Source organism: Syngnathus floridae, chromosome 16 (genome assembly GCF_059516105.1).
Source record: "Syngnathus floridae isolate MCC-2025c chromosome 16, RoL_Sflo_1.0, whole genome shotgun sequence".
In the NCBI taxonomy this organism is placed as follows: domain Eukaryota; kingdom Metazoa; phylum Chordata; class Actinopteri; order Syngnathiformes; family Syngnathidae; genus Syngnathus; species Syngnathus floridae.
The window spans coordinates 9,504,578-9,528,329 of record NC_142428.1 but is presented as its reverse complement, the minus strand read 5'-3'; the positions used below and the strand labels follow the sequence as shown (position 1 = coordinate 9,528,329).

The 23,752-nt window shown below is 43.0% G+C and overlaps 2 protein-coding genes and 1 pseudogene across 5 annotated transcripts; all 3 read left to right on the top strand.

Annotated features, from left to right (window-relative positions):
* The first annotated feature begins 5,508 nt into the window (after positions 1–5,508).
* On the top strand, positions 5,509–9,205 carry LOC148385595 (uncharacterized). The gene is made up of 3 exons (XM_088356549.1): positions 5,509–5,673; positions 6,805–6,911; positions 7,082–9,205. The coding sequence occupies exons 1-3, from the start codon at positions 5,657–5,659 to the stop codon at positions 8,476–8,478; spliced, it is 1,521 nt and encodes a 506-aa protein (XP_088212675.1). The 5' UTR covers positions 5,509–5,656; the 3' UTR covers positions 8,479–9,205.
* A 1,327-nt stretch (positions 9,206–10,532) lies between these two features.
* Positions 10,533–14,891, top strand: LOC148385594 (uncharacterized; annotated as a pseudogene). Its single transcript, XR_015853167.1, has 3 exons — positions 10,533–11,251; positions 12,153–12,259; positions 12,430–14,891. The product of XR_015853167.1 is annotated as an uncharacterized LOC148385594 (transcript).
* Positions 12,599–22,505, top strand: LOC148385593 (uncharacterized). Of its 3 annotated transcripts, none has more exons than XM_088356548.1 (3): positions 12,599–12,746; positions 20,105–20,211; positions 20,382–22,505. In XM_088356548.1, exons 2-3 carry the CDS (start codon positions 20,112–20,114, stop codon positions 21,776–21,778), a joined length of 1,497 nt encoding a protein of 498 aa, XP_088212674.1. In that variant the 5' UTR covers positions 12,599–12,746; positions 20,105–20,111; the 3' UTR covers positions 21,779–22,505. The 3 variants fall into 3 exon arrangements, with proteins under 3 accessions (XP_088212674.1, XP_088212671.1, XP_088212672.1); XM_088356545.1 differs by lacking the exon at positions 12,599–12,746 and adding an exon at positions 18,559–18,873; XM_088356546.1 differs by lacking the exon at positions 12,599–12,746 and adding an exon at positions 18,559–19,097.
* Positions 22,506–23,752: the final 1,247 nt, after the last annotated feature.

Below are 23,752 nucleotides of genomic sequence, written 5' to 3'. Positions count from 1 at the left end.
GCGCCGTGCTGCGCCAAGAGGGCGCGCGCGCTGCGCGTGCTGCGCCGTGATGGCGAGCCGAGCGTGCGCTGCGCCGAGAGGGCGTTGCTGCCCCGAGAGGGCGCAGCAACGACAGGGCACGCGCTCTGCGCTGGGAGGGCATCCCGCCGAGAGGGCGCCGCACAGAAAAGGCAGTGCTCCACGTTTGCGCGGTCAGCGGCGCGCTGCAGTTGCGCGATTGGACAGAAACTGCGAGAAATAAAGCTCCTGTACAATAAGGTCCACTCAAATTTTGGCAAGTGAATTCCGACTTTGGAGTATTTGCAACGTTTTGACGGCAATGTAACCATAATGAAGGGCCGGAGAGGACGCAGGTGATGAAAGTTTGCCACTTCTCCACCAGAGTTAGCTTAGTTTTAGACCTTTTCTTTCTTTTTACATCAATTTTAACTTTCAAATTGATTTTAAAAAGTTTAAGCGTGGTTTTTTTTCCTACTTTTTGGAAACTCTCTGCAACTCCCTGCATCTTTTGGCTGCCATAGCAACAACCTCCATGCACTACCAGCTGGCTGCCTGCTAGCAGCCCCTGCCAACGCATCCCGGGTAGCCTGGCTAATGACGCTCTCAAGACGGGCAAGCGCACCGCCAGTTTACCCAAACCCCCACTCTGTTTCTCTTAATAAATATCCCCTCGCAGGAACGAGGGTTCAGACTTCATTCTGGAGCGAGTGAACTCTCCACCTGCAGGTGTCCAAAAGGACTTACTTGTCTCCCGTGTGGTTCTTGCAAAATAAGTTGGAGTGAACAAATCTCTAACAGCACGTGCGCACGGTCTCCCGGTGGTCCCGGGCGGCGGGCGTGAGTGCGCCGGCTGCCGGAAGTCGAATGAGGCTCCGCGATCTCATCTGCAGTGCTTATAAAGTGCCGATCCACTCGGCTGGAGCTATTTTCGGCCACCTGGCACGAGCGCACCACCTCCCGGTTGTCCCGGGCAGCGTGCGTGAGTGCACCGGCTGCAGGAAGTCGAATAAGGCTCCGCAATCTCATCCGCGGTGCTTATAAAGTGCCGATCCGCTCGGCTGGAGCTATTTTCGTCCACCCGGCGCATGTTCACGGCCTCCCGGTGGTCCCAGGCGGCGTGCGTGAGAGTGCCGGCCGTCGGAAGTCGAATGAGGCTCCGCGATCTCCTCCGCGGTGCTTATAAAGTGCCGATCCGCTCGGCTTGGAGCTATTTCCGGCCTCCCGTTGGTGCCGGGCGGCGTGCGCGAGCTCGCCGGCCGCTGGAAGTCGAATGAGGCTCCGCGATCTCCTCCGCAGTGCTTATAAACAGCCGATCCGCTCGGCTGGAGCTATTTCCGGCCACTGCGCATCAGCACGGCCTCCCGGTGGTGCCGGGCGGCGTGCGCGAGCTCGCCGGCCGCTGGAAGTTGAATGAAGCTCCGCGATCTCCTCCGCTGTGCTTATAAACCTTTTTCATGCTCAGTTTGTGGCCAAAAATTCTCTGAGAAGGGAAGCTTAAAATCTCACACAAGAATCCACACTGGCGAGAAACCTTTTTCATGCTCAGTTTGTGGCCAAAACGTCTCTCGAAGGGGAAGCTTAAAATCTCATACAAGAACCCACACTGGTGAGAAACCTTTTTCATGCTCAGTTTGTGGCCAGAAATTCTCTCAAAGGGAATACTTAAAATCTCATACAAGAACCCACAATGGCGAGAAACCTTTTTCATGCTCAGTTTGTGGCCAAAAATTCTCTCAAAGTGGACATTTAAAAACACACACAAGAATCCACACTGGTGAGAAACCTTTTTCATGCTCAGTTTGTGGCCAAAAATTCTCTCACAATGGACATTTAAAAACGCACACAAGAATCCACACTGGCGAGAAACCTTTTTCATGCTCAGTTTGTGGCCAAAAATTCTCTCAGAGGGCAAGCTTAATCAGGCACACAGAAGCCCACACCTAACCCTGTTGCCTGCTCAGTCAGTTGCCAAAGAGTCTATTGAGAATTCTGAGTGTCTTGGGTAGATCAATGATCCATGAAGTTCTCACCTTCTATTTGAGCAGACTTTATGATAATTCTATTCATTTTGATTGAGATGCTGAACTCCTTCCCTTTACTGCTGTGAGAAGTTCATTTCATTTTAGTTTTACCAATGAATTTGAAAATAAAGTTAACTGGCCTCGACATGATAATAGTTTTGTATTTTTCATTATACTTTATTTTGTTTTTAGTTGTGTGTTCATATTCAGGGCAAGTTGCTTAGTTTTCACTAGTGGCTGTTGTTAGGGTTTACAGATTATCTTGATCGTATGATTATGTTGGAATGTAGACTAGAATTATTAACTTTGTTTAAACCTTTTACCTTTCCTTGACTCTGAAAAGTTTAACCATTCAGTTGTTGAAACTTTCCAAATGGTGTGGAAACATTCTTGCTTAGTTAGTCATCGAAAATGCTCCACTAGTTTCTGTTTCCACGACCTTGTAAACCAATGAGCTGGGACCCTCCGCACTGATTAACCAGTTGCTGAGGTGACCATCAAACATGTCCAATGTCACCCCCACCCTACTTGTTCTCAATAAATATCCTCTTGCAAGAGACCAAAGGCAGACTGTCAGGATAATTAGTTTTGTAGAAGCGCTGGCCGGACTGAACCAGAGGTCTCATACCTTCGCTCAAGGCCAACATATCTGCCAGGCTTTAGGGAGTTCTTATACTCCCTTCCTTGTCTTATCTGTGAGAGGCCCTCACTAGTTATGAACAGAACACCTTTGTTCTTTGTCTAGCTAAAGAGAAGTTCTTTCTCTATTATACCTTGTAGTTTCTATTTATGAATTGTTGTTGACCGGGACAGTTTTTAAGTTATCCCATATTTACTCAATGTTTGTTTAAGTGGACTTCATGCAAGTTATCTCACATTTACTTAACGTTTGTTGGAGTGTATGCACGAGAGGTATCTGATGATTTACTCATCATTATTATTGTGTGAAACGTAGCAAGAAAGTCTAGAGCATTGTTTTACAGGGACACGGCATCCAGGAGTTGGATATCAACACCGAGCTGTCACAATCAGTGTTGCCGACCCATCCCGCTCTGGACTTGCAGACGGAGGAAACTGGATGGGAGCTTTGGACATCGCCGCTGTGTGCCAGGATGAGAGAGCCGTTTTCAAGGTGTAAGGGCTCTACTACCAACATGGCTGCACCATCGGACGGGACCTACTTCATCCAGAAGTTCAGAAGCACTGCCTCACCTGCATCCTATGAGTGCATGTGCCTGTTCAGAACGGATCGTGGTTTTGTGGTCACAAGAGTTGTCCGATGCTGCCTGCCAACTGGACACGAGTGTGTGCACCAGTGTGAGTGACAGACCACACCTACAGACTAAAACAGGGGTGGGCAAACTTTTTGACTTGCGGGCCAAATTGGGTTCTAAATTTTGACCGGGGGGCCGAACCAGGAGCAGATGGATGTAGTGTTTGTGTGAAGTAATATAAACGACCTGTAAAGGTCATTGCATAAAATGTTTTGGCCTTTAGTAGGTAGTAAAGCGTGGATATTCAAAAAAAGTTTTTGGAAAACAAATGCATTTATTAACAGCATTAAAAAAAAAGAAAAATTCCCTAAAAAACTGCTATCAGTGATTCTCATAAAATACGACACTGTTATTATGAATAACAGTCTCCATCACTTCAGTGCCTGCAGGTCAGATTAATGAAAGATGTTTATCTTATGAGATCACATCAAACGGCAAACATTCTGACCAAATATATCATCTTGAAGAATTGGTGAAAGCATACATCTAAATAAAGTAATCAAAACGGCAACACGGTGAGGGGTCTCTGAAAATCAGAGCAGAGTTTTAACTCACAAACACCTGGTTAACAGAGGTGAGGAAACGGGAAACACTTCCTTAAAGTAAGCCTTAAGAACTTTACAGGTTAAGATTAGTCACAAACAGGTGGTGCATCAATGTCCTTGAGCATCCTGCATTGTTTGAAAATGAGAATGGTCACTAGTTTCAATCCCTGCTATTTGTACAGATCATATTCAAAATGCATTTTTTTACAACAAACTTGAAAGCCTCCCCTTCATTTTCAGTGGGAACAGTGTTGTTGGTCTCCTTTTTTTTGGTAGCGTGTCATAGTCTGGAGTAAAATTTGTTGTGGCAATTCTTAGGAGAGATCCGAGTTGTTGGTCCGTTTACCTAGATCTGTGACGGGTTGATGTTGATGTTCATGTGGCTGAAGGTCACGTCGCGTACGTCGAGCCAAATTGGCCACTCTTTTTAAACACTCGGCACTCAGTGTCCACCTCTCTTTTCCTTGGGCGACTCATTTTAATGGAAGGATTCCAGGGGAAGGTTTGTGGGTGGCTTTAGCGTAAAACTGTATCCGAAAGCTCGGCGCGCAAATTACAAGAATGCTGTCGTCACAGCCCACGCTCTAAATTCGGCACTGATACAAATAGAGCGCGTGTGCGCCATTTCCGTACTACTGAGTACGTACACGCACTTGTGAGTGTGCACCGAGCTTTCTGACACGGCTTCCGGTAGTAAATGCGCAGGCGAGTCGTTCCCCATCTACTGGGGAAACGCAGTCATTGCAGGCAAAATGACCGAGAGAAAAAAAAAAAAAAGTTTAATAATACAATTTATTTAGGGTTGGCGGGCCGGATTAAACGGTCCCGTGGTCCGGATGTGGCCCGCGGGCCGTAGTTTGCCCACAGCTGGACTAGAACATCATCAGCTGACGATACCACGAGTACATATACGTACAACTTCTTAGACGTGACAGATGTGATAATGATAATGAAACGTGGATTGCGTAGATGCTGTTCTGTTGAGCATGTTTGACAGAAACTGAGTTTGAGCATTAAATATATTGTCTTTGTAGTGTATTCAATTGAATATAGGTTGAAAAGGATGTTCAAATCATTGTATTTTGTTTTTATTTACATTTTACAAAATTTCCCAACTTCAACCGAATCCCAACTTCAACCGAATCCATTTATATATATTATTATATTATATTATATATATTATATTATATATATATATATATATATATATATATATATATATATATATATATATATATATATATATATATATATATATATATATATATATATATATATATATATATATATGTGTGTGTGTGTGTGTGTGTGTGTGTGTGTGTGTGTGTGTGTGTGTGTGTGTGTGTGTGTGTGTGTGTGTGTGTGTGTGTGTAAAACACATACATATTGTCATGTAAAGCAGTTAACCAAATGTCTGATTTTTATGTTTTGATTGGCAAATATAAAAACAAGGAGTAAAACACCAGACAAGTTATAACTTAAATGTTTATTAAAACGTCACGGACTCGTAAAGTCCCTCCTCCATGTAACGCTTGCTGGCGCTGCTGATTGGCTGATTTTCTTCTTTGTTTTATATTGCGGCGGGGTAGCACCAGCTTCAATGGGCATTACTGACATCTACTGGTTAAAGTTATATATGAAAGGGAAAAGGAACGAATCACTTCCTAAAGTGACTCTCGTTCACTGACAAGATTTGTTCTTTTTGAACGAATCGTTCACTCAACAGCCAACACTACGATGGACCTATATGATCATGTTAGCAGCACGTTAGCAACGTTATTTGTAGTACTGCTTGGTTGCAGTACAGAAGTGCGGAATGCTTTCATTAGCATGGTAACTACCACAGCGCTAATTTTGTGATATTTAGCTTGATTATCCTCGACGAATGTTGGATCTCAAATGAGCCATCATCACATGCTGGTTCTCGCCTGTACCAAGAGCAATACTGTGGAACTACTCAAAGTCGAGGATTAGCAGTGATAGTCGCAGGCAGGGAGGCTCTGGATTTTAAATCTCAATGCCTTCATGGACTCGACCGGATGATAACGCGTAATAACGTTTGCTAAAACGGGTCCGATCTACATGAAATTTTGTTTCGTGTATTGGGTCGCTTTAAGTTAACGTTGTAAACAAAACAAGTGGACACCTATTGCGTGTTGTTTGAGATGTCTGTCGTTGAGAAAGAAAACTAAAGATGTGGAGTTATAGTTGGTTCTTTATTGGCAAGATCTTAAGTTAAGTTTAGTTAAAGTTAATGTCCCAATGATCGTCACACACACATCTGGGTGTGGTGAAATTTGTCCTCTGCATTTAACCCATCCCCTGGGGGAGAGGGGAGCAGTGAGCAGCAGCGGTGCCGCGCTCGGGAATCATTTGGCGATCTAACCCCCCAATTCCAAGTGTGTGAGAGTGAGAGTGAGTGTGAGTGTGAGTGTGAGTGTGAGTGTGAGTGTGAGTGTGAGTGTGAGTGTGTGTGTGTGTGTGTGTGTGTGTGTGTGTGTGTGTGTGTGTGTGTGTGTGTGTGTGTGTGTGTGTGTGTGTGTGTGTGTGTGTGTGTGTGTGTGTGTGTGTTGTCAGTGGTCTGTGCCTATGTGTGTTGGAAGGTTACACAGCTCTGTGTGCTGTATACGTGCTCTGATTGAGCAGTCATGTTTATATAAATTAAGACGAATGGCCTCTATCAACAACAGTCCATAGATAAAAGCTAAAGAGTTGATCTAATTATTCCAACATCTGTTTTCATTTTGTTAGGAATTCCTAGGTACATAGGCGTTGTGGAACAATGCGAGGGACTAGACTGTCTTTTGCTAAGTGTATTTTTTTGCCAAACTAGCACAGCACAAAATACTATTGCGTAAATACGAGATCACCTATATTCAATTACTTCAACAAATATCTCGCTCACCGCTGTCCAAAAGACACTTTTATTAGACAAACATCGTTGAACAAGTTTTGTGATTGCAGTGGGAAAATGTCTGGGACCACAGCAGAGTACGTGAAGGAAAAGGACCGCAGTCGTCGACGACTGGAGCATCTTTGGCTGCAGCCTTATGTTGTGTTGCGCAGAGCAGGTTAGTACACGTCTAGCTTCTATTATGAATCCTCTTCCAGTGTTTATTTTTAGTAGAATTCTATTGAAATCACGTGTGATATGCTGATTGAAAAAGTCCTTGTATAGGTTTTGCCAGTTTCTCTTCAACTGTAACTTTCATTGTTAATATGTGTTTGTCTTGTTTTGCAGACATCAGTGAAGCTATTCATCTTAAGCAGGAGGCGCCAGACCGCACTCGCATTAAGGAGGAAGATGTGGGCAAAGAGGTCCACCACTTCAATGAACAAATGGAACAGAAGTTTCTATGCACTATAAAAGAGGAAGAACCGGAGCGGCCTTGTAATGAAGAGGAGGGAGAGGACTCCTGCGACATTAGAAAGGAGGAGGAAGATACCTGCAAGATGCCATTGACTGGTGTTCCTGTGAAGCGTTTAGATGAGGGTCAACATAAGGTGAGCACAGGGGCGGAGCCTCCAAGCTGCAGCTCAAGTCAACAAATGACCAGAGAAAGTGATGGAGACCACTGTGGAGGATCACAAGCAGCTCCGCCGTCAGATAGTGATGAGGTGTTGTCACATGTTCCTGCTGCTGATGCTAATGATGACGATGATCATGATGATCCTGCTGCTGCTGATGATAATGATGATGATGATGAGTCTCAAAACAAACACAGGCAATGTTCTCACTGTGGAATTTTTTTTGCTCATAGTAGTAGCTTGAAACAACACATGAGAATGAACACAAGACAGAAAAACTTTTTCTGCTTAGATTGTGGCCAAAAATACTCTCGGAGGGAACATTTAACAATGCACACAAAAATCAACACTGGTGAGAAACCTTTTTCATGCTCAGTTTGTGGCCAGAAATTCTCTTGGAGGGTAAATTTAAAAATGCACACAAGAATCCACACTGGCGAGAAACCTTTTTCATGCTCAGTTTGTGGCCAAAAATTCTCTCGGCGTGGACATTGTAAAAGGCACGCAAGAACCCACACTGGCGAGAAACCTTTTTCATGCTCAGTTTGTGGCCAGAAATTCTCTCGCAGGGTAAATTTGAAAATGCACACAAAAATCCACACTGGTGAGAAACCTTTTTCGTGTTCAGTTTGTGGCCAAATATTCTCTCAAAAGGAAAGCTTAAAATCTCATACAAGAATCCACACTGGCGAGAAACCTTTTTCATGCTCAGTTTGTGGCCAACAATTCTCTCACAGGGCAACTTTTAAAACGCACACAAGAATCCACACTGGCGAGAAACCTTTTTCATGCTCAGTTTGTGGCCAAAAATTCTCTCGAAGGGTAAGCTTAACATCTCATACAAGAATTCACACTGGCGAGAAACCTTTTTCATGCTCAGTTTGTGGCCAACAATTCTCTCACAGACCAGCTTTTACAACGCACACAAGAATCCACACTGGCGAGAAACCTTTTTCATGCTCAGTTTGTGGCCAAGAATTCTCTCAGAGTGGACATTTAAAAAGGCACACAAGAATCCACACTGGCGAGAAACCTTTTTCATGCTCAGTTTGTGGCCAAAAATTCTCTCAAAGGGTAAGCTTAATCAGGCACATAGAAGCCCACACCTAACCCTGTTGCCTGCTCAGTCAGTTGCCAAAGAGTCTATTGAGAATTCGGAGTGTCTTGCGTAGATGAGCAATGATCCATGAAGTTCTCACCTTCTATTTGAGCAGACTTTATGATAATTCTATTCTGGTATGCACATTTTGATTGAGATGCTGAACTCCTTCCCTTTACTGCTGTGAGAAGTTCATTTCATTTTAGTTTTACCAATGAATTTGAAAATAAAGTTAACTGGCCTCGACATGATAATAGTTTTGTATTTTTCATTATACTTTATTTTGTTTTTGGTTGTGTGTTCATATTCAGGGCAAGTTGCTTAGTTTTTATTAGTGGCTGTTGTTAGGGTTTACAGATTATCTTGATCGTATGATTATGTTGGAATGTAGACTAGAATTATTAACTTTGTTTAAACCTTTTACCTTTCCTCGACTCTGAAAAGTTTAACCATTCAGTTGTTGAAACTTTCCAAATGGTGTGGAAACATTCTTGCTTAGTTAGTCATCTAAAATGTTCCATTAGTTTCTGTTTCCACGACCTTGTAAAACAATGAGCTGGGACCCTCCGCACTGATTAACCAGTTGCTGAGGTGACCATCAAACATGTCCGATGTCACCCCCACCCTACTTGTTTTCAATAAATATGCTCTTGCAAGAGACCAAAGGCAGACTTTGTTCGAACATTGCTGTACCAACAGTAACGAGCACATTCTCCACTTGCAAGTGCTTAAAGGGCATACTGTCTCCCGTGTGGTTCTTGCAAAAGAAGTTAGAGTCAGGGCTGTGAACTCGGACTCGGGGACTCGGTCGGACTCTGTCATTTTTGCCGGACTCGGTGCTGATTTTGACCGAGTCCACCGAGTCCGACAATAAAAAAAACACATTCAATTTTATTTTCTTCATGCTGCTGAGAATGCGCGTAGGAATACTGTCCACAGCCCTGCTTACGATCAATGCGGCCACGTTGAGTTGCACTTAGGCTAATGTTTATATGTACCAATGTCAAGGACGATTATGTCACCCAGCTTATATCATTGATGTGTTTCGATAGTTGTGGGGTCGTCACTAATTATTTGTTTTTAGATAAATGTCTGACCTATAATGGTGTAATTAATGATTAAAAAATATTATCTTACATGTCCTGTGTTTCAGAATGGTTATTTAATTGGGCGAGAGTGTGTTTTCAAGCGTTTTGCCTCATGCCAATGGCACTCAGGGCTAAGGGTGGGTTTTAATGACTAATTTTGTAAAGCAACGCATTTAATACCATGTCAAATAATATATTAGAGTGTAGGTTATGTTCCAATGTATCCACTTATATCGGTTAAATTGTCAACCGTACATTTATGACTACGCCATGAGTGATCTACGTTATGAACTAGCACAACTCCGGTAGGGCAGGGAAAATGTTATCGATCCGATGTCCGATTGGAACGTCGCCTCACTTTTACGTCCGCGCTCTCAGCAAGGGATCCTATATAAGCTGAACCAGCCAGTGTGAAAGCAGTTGCGTTCGTTCTGCATATATAATTAGCTATTTTGTCCCTCGGATAATCATGGCATCCAGAAAGAGTCATGTGTTAGCCTTGAATAAAGACTAAGCAGTCACATGAATTAACAGAAAAAATGGACAGCCGGACTCGGTGGTAAAGAGGCCGGACTCGGTGCAAAAATCCGACCGAGTCCACAGCCCTGGTTGGAGTACCACTCTAACAGCTGTTTGGGATTTTGTATTGTTCTGCTTTTCATGTTCATGTGGATCAATAAAATGAAAAATAAAATAGTGTTGGATATCCCCCATTTTTCGTCAACAGTTTTTTGTTACTTTGCCTTGCTAATAACGTTAAAATGTAAAGTTCCTCCTCCATCTAACGCTCGCTGGCGCAGCTGATTGGCTGATTTTCTTCTTCGTTTTGTTTTACGGCGAGGTAGCACTAGCTTCAATGGACATTACTGACTTCTTCTGGTTGAAGTTATATATGAAAGGAAAAAGGAACGAATCACTTTAGGAAGTGATTCGTTCACTCTCGTTCACTGAAGAGATTTGTTCATTTTGAACGGATCGTTCACTCAACAGCCAACACTACGATGGACCTAAATTATCATGTTAGCAGCACGTTAGCAACGTTATTTGTAGTGCTGCTTGGTTGCAGTACAGAAGTGCGGGATGCTTTAATTAGCATGGTAACTACCACAGTGCTAATTTTATGATATTTAGCTTGATTATCCTCGACGAATGTTGGATCTCAAATGAGCCATCATCACATGCTGGTTCTTGCCTGTACCAAGAGCAATACTGTGGAAATACTCAAAATCGAGGATTAGCAGTGATAGTCGCAGGCAAGGATGCTCTGAATTTTAAATGTCAATGCCTTCATGCACTCGACCGGATGATAACGCGTAATCATGTTTGCTAAAACGGGTCCGATCTACATGAAATTTTGTTTCGTGTATTGGGTCGCTTTAAGTTAACGTTGTAAACAAAACAAGTGGACACCTATTGCGTGTTGTTTGAGATGTCTGTCGTTGAGAAAGAAAACTAAAGATGTGGATTTATAGTTGGTTCTTTATATGCAAGATCTTAAGTTAAGTTTAGTTAAAGTTAATGTCCCAATGATCGTCACACACACATCTGGGTGTGGTGAAATTTGTCCTCTGCATTTAACCCATCCCCTGGGGGAGAGGGGAGCAGTGAGCAGCAGCGGTGCCGGGCTCGGGAATCATTTGGCGATCTAACCCCCCAATTCCAACAACCCTTACTTGACAACCACCGCTGTTATAAGGTAAATCTCTGCTCTGCTGTTGCCTGACTTGTGTGTGTGTGTGTGTGTGTGTGTGTGTGTGTGTGTGTGTGTGTGTGTGTGTGTGTGTGTGTGTGTGTGTGTGTGTGTGTGTGTGTGTGTGTGTGTGTGTGTTGTCAGTGGTCTGTGCCTATGTGTGTTGGAAGGTTACACAGCTCTGTGTGCTGTATACGTGCTCTGATTGAGCAGTCATGTTTATATAAAATGAGACGAATGGCCTCGATCAACAACAGTCCATAGATAAAAGCTAAAGAGTTGATCTAATTATTCCAACACCTATTTTCATTTTGTTAGGAATTCCTAGGTACATAGGCGTTGTGGAACAATGCGAGGGGCTAGACTGTCTTTTGCTAAGTGTATTTTCTTGCCAAACTATCTAGCACAGCACAAAATACTATTGTGTAAATACGGTGTCAGGGTTTTCCAGATTATCCTTATCGTATGATTATGTTGGAATGCAACCTGTAATAAATAACCTGGTTAGATTAGTTTTATGCTTATAGTGGAATGTAACCGGTAATAAATAACATACCTTGTCCCATCCTACACAAGGACGTAAAACACCCCCTGGTATGTTTTGACTAGAGGACAAGGGCTTTCTCTATCCAGCCCACTCTTACCCCCACTCTGTTTTTCTTAATAAATATGCCCTTGCTAGAGGGAGAGGCAGACTTCATTCCTTCAACGGGTGAACTCTCCACCTGCAGGTGTCTAAAAGGACTTGTTTGTCTCCCGTGTGGTTCTTGCAAAATAAGTTGGAGTGAGCGCAACTCTAACATACGGGATCACCTATATTCAATTATTTCAACAAAGAGCTCGCTCGCCACTGTCCAAAAGACACTTTTGTTAGCCAAACATCGTTGAACAAGTGTTGTGATTGCAGTGTGAAAATGTCTGGGACCACAGCAGAGTACGTGAAGGAAAAGGACCGCAGTCGTCGACGACTGGAGCATCTTTGGCTGCAGCCTTATGTTGTGTTGCGCAGAGCAGGTTAGTACACGTCTAGCTTCTATTATGAATCCTCTTCCAGTGTTTATTTTTAGTAGAATTCTATTGAAATCATGTGTGATATGCTGATTGAAAAAGTCCTTGTATAGGTTTTGCCAGTTTCTCTTCAACTGTAACTTTCATTGTTAATATGTGTTTGTCTTGTTTTGCAGACATCAGTGAAGCTATTCGTCCTAAGCAGGAGGAGCCAGACCGCACTCGCATTAAAGAGGACGATGTGGGCAAAGAGGTCCACCAATTCAATGAACAAATGGAGCAGAAGTTTCTATGCACTTTGAAAGAGGAAGAGCCGGAGCGGCCTTGTAATGAAGAGGAGGGAGAGGACTCCTGCGACATTAGAAAGGAGGAGGAAAATACTTGCAAGATGCCATTGACTGGTGTTCCTGTGAAGCGTTTAGATGAGGGTCATCATAAGGTGAGCACAGGGGCGGAGCCTCCAAGCTGCAGCTCAAGTCAACAAATGACCAGAGTAAGTAATGGAGACCACTGTGGAGGATCACAAGCAGCTCTACCGTCAGATAGTGGTGAGGTGTTGTCACATGTTCCTGCTGCTGCTGATGATGATGATGCTGCTGATGATGAGTCTCAAAACAAACACAGGCAATGTTCTCACTGTGGAATTTTTTTTGGTCATAGCACTAGCTCAGATTGTGGCCAAAAATTCTCTCGGAGGCAACATTTAACAGTGCACACAAGAATCCACACTGGCGGGAAACCTTTTTCATGCTCAATTTGTGGCCAAAAATTCTCTCACAGACCAGCTTTTACAACGCACACAAGAACCCACACTGGCGAGAAACCTTTTTCATGCTCAGTTTGTGGCCAAACATTCTCTCGTAAGGCAGTTTTAAAAAATCACACAAAAATCCACACTGGCGAGAAACCTTTTTCATGCTCGGTTTGTGGCCAAATATTCTCTAGAAAGGAAAGCTTAAAATCTCATACAAGAATCCACACTGGCGAGAAACCTTTTTCATGCTCAGTTTGTGGCCAAAAATTCTCTCACAAGGGAAGCTTAAAATCTCACACAAGAATCCACACTGGCGAGAAACCTTTTTCATGCTCAGTTTGTGGCCAAAAATTCTCTCACAAGGAAAGCCTAAAATCTCATACAAGAATCCATACTGGCGAGAAACCTTTTTCATGCTCAGTTTGTGGCCAAAAATTCTCTCACAGACCAGCTTTTACAACGCACACAAGAACCCACACTGGCGAGAAACCTTTTTCATGCTCAGTTTGTGGCCAAGAATTCTCTCAGAGTGGACATTTAAAAAAGCACACAAGAATCCACACTGGCGAGAAACCTTTTTCATGCTCTGTTTGTGGCCAAACATTCTCTCGTAAGGCAGTTTTAAAAAATCACACAAAAATCCACACTGGCGAGAAACCTTTTTCATGCTCAGTTTGTGGCCAAATATTCTCTCAAAAGGAAAGCTTAAAATCTCATACAAGAATCCACACTGGCGAGAAACCTTTTTCATGCTCAGTTTGTGGCCAAAAATTCTCTCAGAAGGGAAGCTTAAAATCTCATACAAGATTCCACACTGGCGAAAAACCTTTTTCATGCTCAGTCTGTGGCCAAAAATTCTCTCACAGACCAGCTTTTACAACGCACACAAGAACCCACACTGGCGAGAAACCTTTTTCATGCTCAGTTTGTGGCCAACAATTCTCTGACAAGGCAAGTTTTAAAAGGCACACAAGAATCCACACTGGCGAGAAACCTTTTTCATGCTCTGTTTGTGGCCAAACATTCTCTCGTAAGGCAGTTTTAAAAAATCACACAAAAATCCACACTGGCGAGAAACCTTTTTCATGCTCAGTTTGTGGCCAAATATTCTCTCAAAAGGAAAGCTTAAAATCTCATACAAGAATCCACACTGGCGAGAAACCTTTTTCATGCTCAGTTTGTGGCCAAAAATTCTCTCACAAGGGAAGCTTAAAATCTCATACAAGAATCCACACTGGCGAGAAACCTTTTTCATGCTCAGTTTGTGGCCAAAAATTCACACAGAAGGGAAGCTTAAAATCTCATACAAGAGTCCACACTGGTGAGAAACCTTTTTCATGCTCAGTTTGTGGCCAACAATTCTCTCACAGGGCAACTTTTAAAACGCACACAAGAATCCACACTGGCGAGAAACCTTTTTCATGCTCAGTTTGTGGCCAAATATTCTCTGAGAAGGGAAGCTTAAAATCTCATACAAGAATCCACACTGGCGAGAAACCTTTTTCATGCTCAGTTTGTGGCAAAAAATTCTCTCAGAGGACAACTTTTAAAAATCACACAAGAATCCACACTGGCGAGAAACCTTTTTCATGCTCAGTTTGTGGGCAAAACTTCTCCCGGAGGGCAAGCTTAATCAGGCACAAAGAAGCCCACACCTAACCCTGTTGCCTGCTCAGTCAGTTGCCAAAGAGTCTATTGAGAATTCTGAGTGTATTGGGTAGATGAGCAATGATCCATGAAGTTCTCACCTTCTATTTGAGCAGACTTTATGATAATTCTATTCATTTTGATTGAGATGCTGAACTCCTTCCCTTTAGTGCTGTGAGAAGTTCATTTCATTTTAGTTTTACCAATGAATTTGAAAATAAAGTTAACTGGCCTCGACATGATAATAGTTTTGTATTTTTCATTATACTTTATTTTGTTTTTAGTTGTGTGTTCATATTCAGGGCAAGTTGCTTAGTTTTCATTAGTGGCTGTTGTTAGGGTTTACAGATTATCTTGATCGTATGATTATGTTGGAATGTAGACTAGAATTATTAACTTTGTTTAAACCTTTTACCTTTCCTTGACTCTGAAAAGTTTAACCATTCAGTTGTTGAAACTTTCCAAATGGTGTGGAAACATTCTTGCTTAGTTAGTCATCGAAAATGCTCCACTAGTTTCTGTTTCCACGACCTTGTAAACCAATGAGCTGGGACCCTCCGCACTGATTAACCAGTTGCTGAGGTGACCATCAAACATGTCCAATGTCACCCCCACCCTACTTGTTCTCAATAAATATGCTCTTGCAAGAGACCAAAGGCAGACTGTCAGGATAATTAGTTTTGTAGAAGCGCTGGCTGGCCTGAACCGGAGGTCTGATACCTTCGCTCGAGGCCAACACATCTGCCAGGTTTTAGGGAGTTCTTATACTCCCTTCCTTGTTTTATCTGTGAGAGGCTGTTGGGTCTAAATACGATTAGACATTAAATCACTTGCTGGAATGAAGAGGAGAAGACAACCAGAACAGGTTTACTCGCGAGGAGAACGATAGAGAAAGCAATCTCAGTTACAACCTCCATCAGTTCTGAGTCCTTTCTCCACGTGCCCCTCTTTTTAATGTTATGGTTGCCCTGGTTACAGAGGCGTTGCTACACTAAAGGGAGGGGGGATTGTGTCTGTAGCAACGCTGATTAGCAAAAGAATGTAGTGTGGTGTGAATTAGCACTTCGTTGTTGGCTCTTGAACCCCCGCAGAGACCGTCCTCAGCCGTCTTCCCTCACAGTTGGCTGACTCCTTCTCGACTGTGGTCAAATACCCCGAAGCACGTTGATTGCCGCTTTGCTGTGGAACAAATGCAACTAGACCTTTGCTAACTTTGTCTACTTGGTAATTAACACATAATAATAATAATAAGTAACTTGTCCTAAACACTTCAACACACATTAAGCAAACGTGAGGTAACCGGTATGCAGTTCCTTAAACAAACATTGAGTAAATATGGGATAACTTTTATGCAACTACTTCTAACTGTATGTAACCCTTAACAAAGAAGAATAGGTCTGATAAACTACAATCTATGAACCAAACCTACATCTAAATTAAAAGGAATGAAGTTCCTGTGAATCAAACAAAGAACATGTCACCTATGCAAATAAGCCCTGCTCATTGTTAGTGAAGGCCTCTTACGGGAACCAAAACACACAGACAACATAAGGACAGGAAGGATACAAATGGCTGACAGGGATCAAAAGACATCCCTATCACTAAATAGGAAGAACCTAGATAAAAGGAAAGATAAACTCGTAAAGGCGAGGCCTCCAGGTCTGGCAGGCCAAAGCTTCACTTAAAATTATTCCAACAGAGGCCCTCACTAGTTATGAACAGAACACCTTTGTTCCTTGTTTAGCTAAAGAGAAGTTCTTTCTCTATTATACCTTGTAGTTTCTGTTTAGGAATTGTTGTTGACCGGGACAGTTTTTAAGTTATCCCATATTTACTCAATGTTTGTTTAAGTGGACTTCATGCAAGTTATCTCACATTTACTTAACGTTTGTTGGAGTGTATGCACAAGAGGTATCGTATTATTTACTCATCATTATTATTGTGTGAAACGTAGCAAGAAAGTCTAGAGCATTGTTTTATCGGGACACGGCGTCCAGGTTTGGAGACCGCAGCCGAGAACGAGGCTGCCAACCACCTAAGAACAGACTCTGCATTCCTGGGGTCCCGAATCGGCCAAGGCCATGCGGCCTCGCACCACACAACATTGTTAGCTAGTTAATCAGCGTTGCTACAGCCACAATCTCCCCTCCCTTTAGTGTAGCAACGCCTCTTGTAACCAGGGCAACCCAAAATAAAAAAGAGGAGATAGCGGAAGAGGAGCTCAGAATTGGTGGAGGACTGTAACTGGGCTTTCTACGTAATTCTCCTCGCGAGCAAAAGGAATACTGGTTGTCTTCTCTTCTTTGTTTCCAGCGTGTAGATTAATGTCTGATGGTGTTCAGACCTGACATTTTTATTGGTCCTTCGAGCCGGATTCCAATACATAGAGAAGTTGTATCCGCAAATACAGGACACACACAAAATTGAGGAATCACTTCCTCCTCATGGGTTGACAGACAGAGCCACTAGGCAGAAAAGCCCGCTAGAGATGGATTGGTCAAAGAAAATGGGAGCAGACTATCGATTGAGACCTAAAACCAAAATTTTGCTTTCAGCCCCATTCACTCAAGGCGCGAGTATTGAAGATTCACAATTAACTCCAAACATGCCACTATATCCAATGACACAAGTGGCCAACCCAAATTATGATCCAGGTAATAAACAAATTCACCCCAGGGTGGTAATGGTCGACAGAACATGGACAATAGAGGAGATAAGGCAAGTGGAAGGGCTGATTAACCAGGTACGCAACAGATATAGTATGAGAGCAAACTATACAGAAATAGGGAGAACAAAGCAAAATGATAATGAAACCTTTGATGAATATCGAGTGCGCATGACGGAAGTGTTTAAAATACACAGTGGACTCGTAGAAGATAATGTACCCCAAGGTGCTTATCAGCAACAATTAAAAAATGCCATCCACGTAGGGTCCAAGCCAGCGATACAAATTAGGGTGACCAAAAATCATATCGGAATGAACAACGGAACTTTGGAGGAACACATATATCGCGCCCTCCATGCAGAAAAAGTAGTAAAGGATAAACAAAACCAAAAGAAAGCATCAAAAGACACTTTTCTGGTAGACCAGGATACTGACACTTTTTACCAAAATGCAGGCAGAGGACAGAAAGGCCAGAGAGGACGAGCAATGTCTTACAGAGAAGGCTTTGGAGGCCGAGGAGAAGGAGTTGTGCGACTTAGTCAATTAGAATGCTGGAATTGCGGAGAAAAGGGTCACTTGGCACGTAAATGCCCAGATAAACAAAAACAATTATGACTAGGGCATGATCAAACTGAATCGGATTCTCATATGACAAAGATAGAACCTGGCTGCCAAAACGAAAGAGAAATTTGCTTAAATATACAGGAGATATTTGTGTTAGAAGGATAAAGTAAGATAGAGAAACACTGAAGTTAAAAATTTTCAAAATAAATGGAAAATAATTACAAATAGCTTCTAAAAGTAAAATAGAGAATAAATCAGACATGTAAGATGAACAAAAAGGTGTTCTTAGTGGGATCTATGTGGGCTTATATGTTGTGCGTCGTCCTTTTGTGCTGGTGTGTGTGTGTGTGCGTGTGTGTGTGTGCGTGTGTGTGTGTGCGTGCGTGCGTGTGTGTGCGTGTGTGTGTGCGTGTGCGTGTGTGTGTGCGTGTGCGTGTGTGTATGTGTGTGTGTGTGTGTGTGTGTGTGTGTGTGTGTGTGTGTGTGTGTGTGTGTGTGTGTGTGTGTGTGTGTGTGTGTGTGTGTGTGTGAAACACATACATATCGTCATATAAAGCAGTTGACCAAATGTCTGATTTTTATGTTTTGCTTCGCGAATATAAAAACAAGGAGTAAAACACCAGACAAGTTATAACTTAAATGTTTATTAAAACGTCACGGACTCGTAAAGTCCCTCCTCCATGTAACGCTTGCTGGCGCTGCTGATTGGCTGATTTTCTTCTTTGTTTTGTATTGCGGCGGGGTAGCACCAGCTTCAATGGGCATTACTGACATTTACTGGTTGAAGTTATATATGAAAGGAAAAAGGAACGAATCACTTCCTAAAGTGACTCTCGTTCACTGACAAGATTTGTTCTTTTTGAACGAATCGTTCACTCAACAGCCAACACTACGATGGACCTATATGATCATGTTAGCAGCACGTTAGCAACGTTATTTGTAGTACTGCTTGGTTGCTGTACAGAAGTGCGGAATGCTTTCATTAGCATGGTAACTACCACAGTGCTAATTTTGTGATATTTAGCTTGATTATCCTCGACGAATGTTGGATCTCAAATGAGCCATCATCACATGCTGGTTCTCGCCTGTACCAAGAGCAATACTGTGGAACTACTCAAAGTCGAGGATTAGCAGTGATAGTCGCAGGCAGGGAGGCTCTGGATTTTAAATCTCAATGCCTTCATGGACTCGACCGGATGATAACGCGTAATCAGGTTTGCTAAAACGGGTCCGATCTACATGAAATTTTGTTTCGTGTATTGGGTCGCTTTAAGTTAACGTTGTAAACAAAACAAGTGGACACCTATTGCGTGTTGTTTGAGATGTCTGTCGTTGAGAAAGAAAATTAAAGATGTGGAGTTATAGTTGGTTCTTTATTGGCAAGATCTTAAGTTAAGTTTAGTTAAAGTTAATGTCCCAATGATCGTCACACACACATCTGGGTGTGGTGAAATTTGTCCTCTGCATTTAACCCATCCCCTGGGGGAGAGGGGAGCAGTGAGCAGCAGCGGTGCCGCGCTCGGGAATCATTTGGCGATCTAACCCCCCAATTCCAAGTGTGTGAGAGTGAGAGTGAGAGTGAGTGTGAGTGTGAGTGTGAGTGTGAGTGTGAGTGTGAGTGTGTGTGTGTGTGTGTGTGTGTGTGTGTGTGTGTGTGTGTGTGAGAGAGTGAGAGTGAGAGTGAGAGTGAGAGTGAGTGTGAGTGTGTGTGTGTGTGTGTGTGTGTGTGTGTGTGTGTGTGTGTGTGTGTGTGTGTGTGTGTGTGTGTGTGTGTGTGTGTGTGTGTGTGTGTGTGTGTGTGTGTGTGTGTGTGTGTGTGTGTGTGTGTTGTCAGTGGTCTGTGCCTATGTGTGTTGGAAGGTTACACAGCTCTGTGTGCTGTATACGTGCTCTGATTGAGCAGTCATGTTTATATAAATTAAGACGAATGGCCTCTATCAACAACAGTCCATAGATAAAAGCTAAAGAGTTGATCTAATTATTCCAACATCTGTTTTCATTTTGTTAGGAATTCCTAGGTACATAGGCGTTGTGGAACAATGCGAGGGACTAGACTGTCTTTTGCTAAGTGTATTTTTTTGCCAAACTAGCACAGCACAAAATACTATTGCGTAAATACGAGATCACCTATATTCAATTACTTCAACAAATATCTCGCTCACCGCTGTCCAAAAGACACTTTTATTAGACAAACATCGTTGAACAAGTTTTGTGATTGCAGTGGAAAAATGTCTGGGACCACAGCAGAGTACGTGAAGGAAAAGGACCGCAGTCGTCGACGACTGGAGCATCTTTGGCTGCAGCCTTATGTTGTGTTGCGCAGAGCAGGTTAGTACATGTCTAGCTTCTATTATGAATCCTCTTCCAGTGTTTATTTTTAGTAGAATTCTATTGAAATCACGTGTGATATGCTGATTGAAAAAGTCCTTGTATAGGTTTTGCCAGTTTCTCTTCAACTGTAACTTTCATTGTTAATATGTGTTTGTCTTGTTTTGCAGACATCAGTGAAGCTATTCATCTTAAGCAGGAGGAGCCAGACCGCACTCGCATTAAGGAGGAAGATGTGGGCAAAGAGGTCCACCACTTCAATGAACAAATGGAACAGAAGTTTCTATGCACTATAAAAGAGGAAGAGCCGGAGCGGCCTTGTAATGAAGAGGAGGGAGAGGACTCCTGCGACATTAGAAAGGAGGAGGAAGATACCTGCAAGATGCCATTGACTGGTGTTCCTGTGAAGCGTTTAGATGAGGGTCAACATAAGGTGAGCACAGGGGCGGAGCCTCCAAGCTGCAGCTCAAGTCAACAAATGACCAGAGAAAGTGATGGAGACCACTGTGGAGGATCACAAGCAGCTCCGCCGTCAGATAGTGATGAGGTGTTGTCACATGTTCCTGCTGCTGATGCTAATGATGACGATGATCATGATGATCCTGCTGCTGCTGATGATAATGATGATGATGATGAGTCTCAAAACAAACACAGGCAATGTTCTCACTGTGGAATTTTTTTTGCTCATAGTAGTAGCTTGAAACAACACATGAGAATGAACACAAGACAGAAAAACTTTTTCTGCTTAGATTGTGGCCAAAAATACTCTCGGAGGGAACATTTAACAATGCACACAAAAATCAACACTGGTGAGAAACCTTTTTCATGCTCAGTTTGTGGCCAGAAATTCTCTCGGAGGGTAAATTTAAAAATGCACACAAGAATCCACACTGGCGAGAAACCTTTTTCATGCTCAGTTTGTGGCCAAAAATTCTCTCGGCGTGGACATTGTAAAAGGCACGCAAGAACCCACACTGGCGAGAAACCTTTTTCATGCTCAGTTTGTGGCCAGAAATTCTCTCGCAGGGTAAATTTGAAAATGCACACAAAAATCCACACTGGTGAGAAACCTTTTTCGTGTTCAGTTTGTGGCCAAATATTCTCTCAAAAGGAAAGCTTAAAATCTCATACAAGAATCCACACTGGCGAGAAACCTTTTTCATGCTCAGTTTGTGGCCAACAATTCTCTCACAGGGCAACTTTTAAAACGCACACAAGAATCCACACTGGCGAGAAACCTTTTTCATGCTCAGTTTGTGGCCAAAAATTCTCTCGAAGGGTAAGCTTAACATCTCATACAAGAATTCACACTGGCGAGAAACCTTTTTCATGCTCAGTTTGTGGCCAACAATTCTCTCACAGACCAGCTTTTACAACGCACACAAGAATCCACACTGGCGAGAAACCTTTTTCATGCTCAGTTTGTGGCCAAGAATTCTCTCAGAGTGGACATTTAAAAAGGCACACAAGAATCCACACTGGCGAGAAACCTTTTTCATGCTCAGTTTGTGGCCAAAAATTCTCTCAAAGGGTAAGCTTAATCAGGCACATAGAAGCCCACACCTAACCCTGTTGCCTGCTCAGTCAGTTGCCAAAGAGTCTATTGAGAATTCGGAGTGTCTTGCGTAGATGAGCAATGATCCATGAAGTTCTCACCTTCTATTTGAGCAGACTTTATGATAATTCTATTCTGGTATGCACATTTTGATTGAGATGCTGAACTCCTTCCCTTTACTGCTGTGAGAAGTTCATTTCATTTTAGTTTTACCAATGAATTTGAAAATAAAGTTAACTGGCCTCGACATGATAATAGTTTTGTATTTTTCATTATACTTTATTTTGTTTTTGGTTGTGTGTTCATATTCAGGGCAAGTTGCTTAGTTTTTATTAGTGGCTGTTGTTAGGGTTTACAGATTATCTTGATCGTATGATTATGTTGGAATGTAGACTAGAATTATTAACTTTGTTTAAACCTTTTACCTTTCCTCGACTCTGAAAAGTTTAACCATTCAGTTGTTGAAACTTTCCAAATGGTGTGGAAACATTCTTGCTTAGTTAGTCATCTAAAATGTTCCATTAGTTTCTGTTTCCACGACCTTGTAAAACAATGAGCTGGGACCCTCCGCACTGATTAACCAGTTGCTGAGGTGACCATCAAACATGTCCGATGTCACCCCCACCCTACTTGTTTTCAATAAATATGCTCTTGCAAGAGACCAAAGGCAGACTTTGTTCGAACATTGCTGTACCAACAGTAACGAGCACATTCTCCACTTGCAAGTGCTTAAAGGGCATACTGTCTCCCGTGTGGTTCTTGCAAAAGAAGTTAGAGTCAGGGCTGTGGACTCGGGGACTCGGTCGGACTCTGTCATTTTTGCCGGACTCGGTGCTGATTTTGACCGAGTCCACCGAGTCCGACAATAAAAAAAAACACATTCAATTTTATTTTCTTCATGCTGCTGAGAATGCGCGTAGGAATACTGTCCACAGCCCTGCTTACGATCAATGCGGCCACGTTGAGTTGCACTTAGGCTAATGTTTATATGTACCAATGTCAAGGACGATTATGTCACTCAGCTTATATCATTGATGTGTTTCGATAGTTGTGGGGTCGTCACTAATTATTTGTTTTTAGATAAATGTCTGACCTGATGCCCAGCCGGCCTCCGCCTGCTTCAAGAAACCAACCCAGACAAAGTATGGCAGCGGACCAAGAGGTATGTACGGCTTCGTGCACCAACTGCACCCTTCTCTTAGAGAGGTTGTCTCTGCTAGAGGGACGTGTCCGCCAGTTAGAGCAGAATAGTGCGATAACAGTAGTTGCGGCGGACACAGACGCGGGCTGTAGTCAGCCCGCTAGCCCGGTTAGCATTAGCCCCAAGCGGCTTGCTAATCGCGATGAGCCAGGTAAGACGCATAGCCGTCCAAAGTCATCTCGGTCTACTGGCCCTCGCACTTTGGTCATAGGCGACTCCATTACCCGAAACATTACGCTTAAAAATCCAGCCACGGTAATGTGTATTCCTGGGGGCAGAGCACCCGACATAGAAGCTAATCTTAGGGAGCTGACTCGCAATAGGCCTAGTCAACAGCGTAGTTCCAACAACACTAGCTACTCGGACATAGTGATACATGTCGGCTCCAATGATGTTAGGATGAGACAATCAGAGATCACAAAGAAAAACATAGCGAGGACTTGTGATCTTGCCAGAAAGATGAGTCGGCATCGAGTATTTGTCTCTGGCCCCCTGCCTGGGAGAGGCACTGATGAGAGGTTTAGTAGATTAGTCTCCCTTAATCGATGGATGGCTGGGTTCTGTAAAAAGCAGGGACTGTATTTTATAGATAACTGGTCAGCCTTCTGGGGCCGCCCTGACCTGCTGAGGAAGGACGGCCTTCACCCTAACCGTGAAGGCGCCTTCACTCTTTCTAGGAATATAGATTACTGTTTGAGCCTCTCATGACAGGTCACTCTAGAGCAGGCCAGGGCACAGGTGATTAGACCACCTGTGAGGATGGGTTTGGAGTCTGATAAGTTAAA

Coding starts and splice junctions, on each gene's coding strand:
- LOC148385595 (XM_088356549.1), top strand. Junction 6,912..7,081: donor TGTTGTGTTGCGCAGAGCAG/GTTAGTACACGT, acceptor CTTGTTTTGCAG/ACATCAGTGAAGCTATTCAT.
- LOC148385593 (XM_088356545.1), top strand. Junction 20,212..20,381: donor TGTTGTGTTGCGCAGAGCAG/GTTAGTACATGT, acceptor CTTGTTTTGCAG/ACATCAGTGAAGCTATTCAT.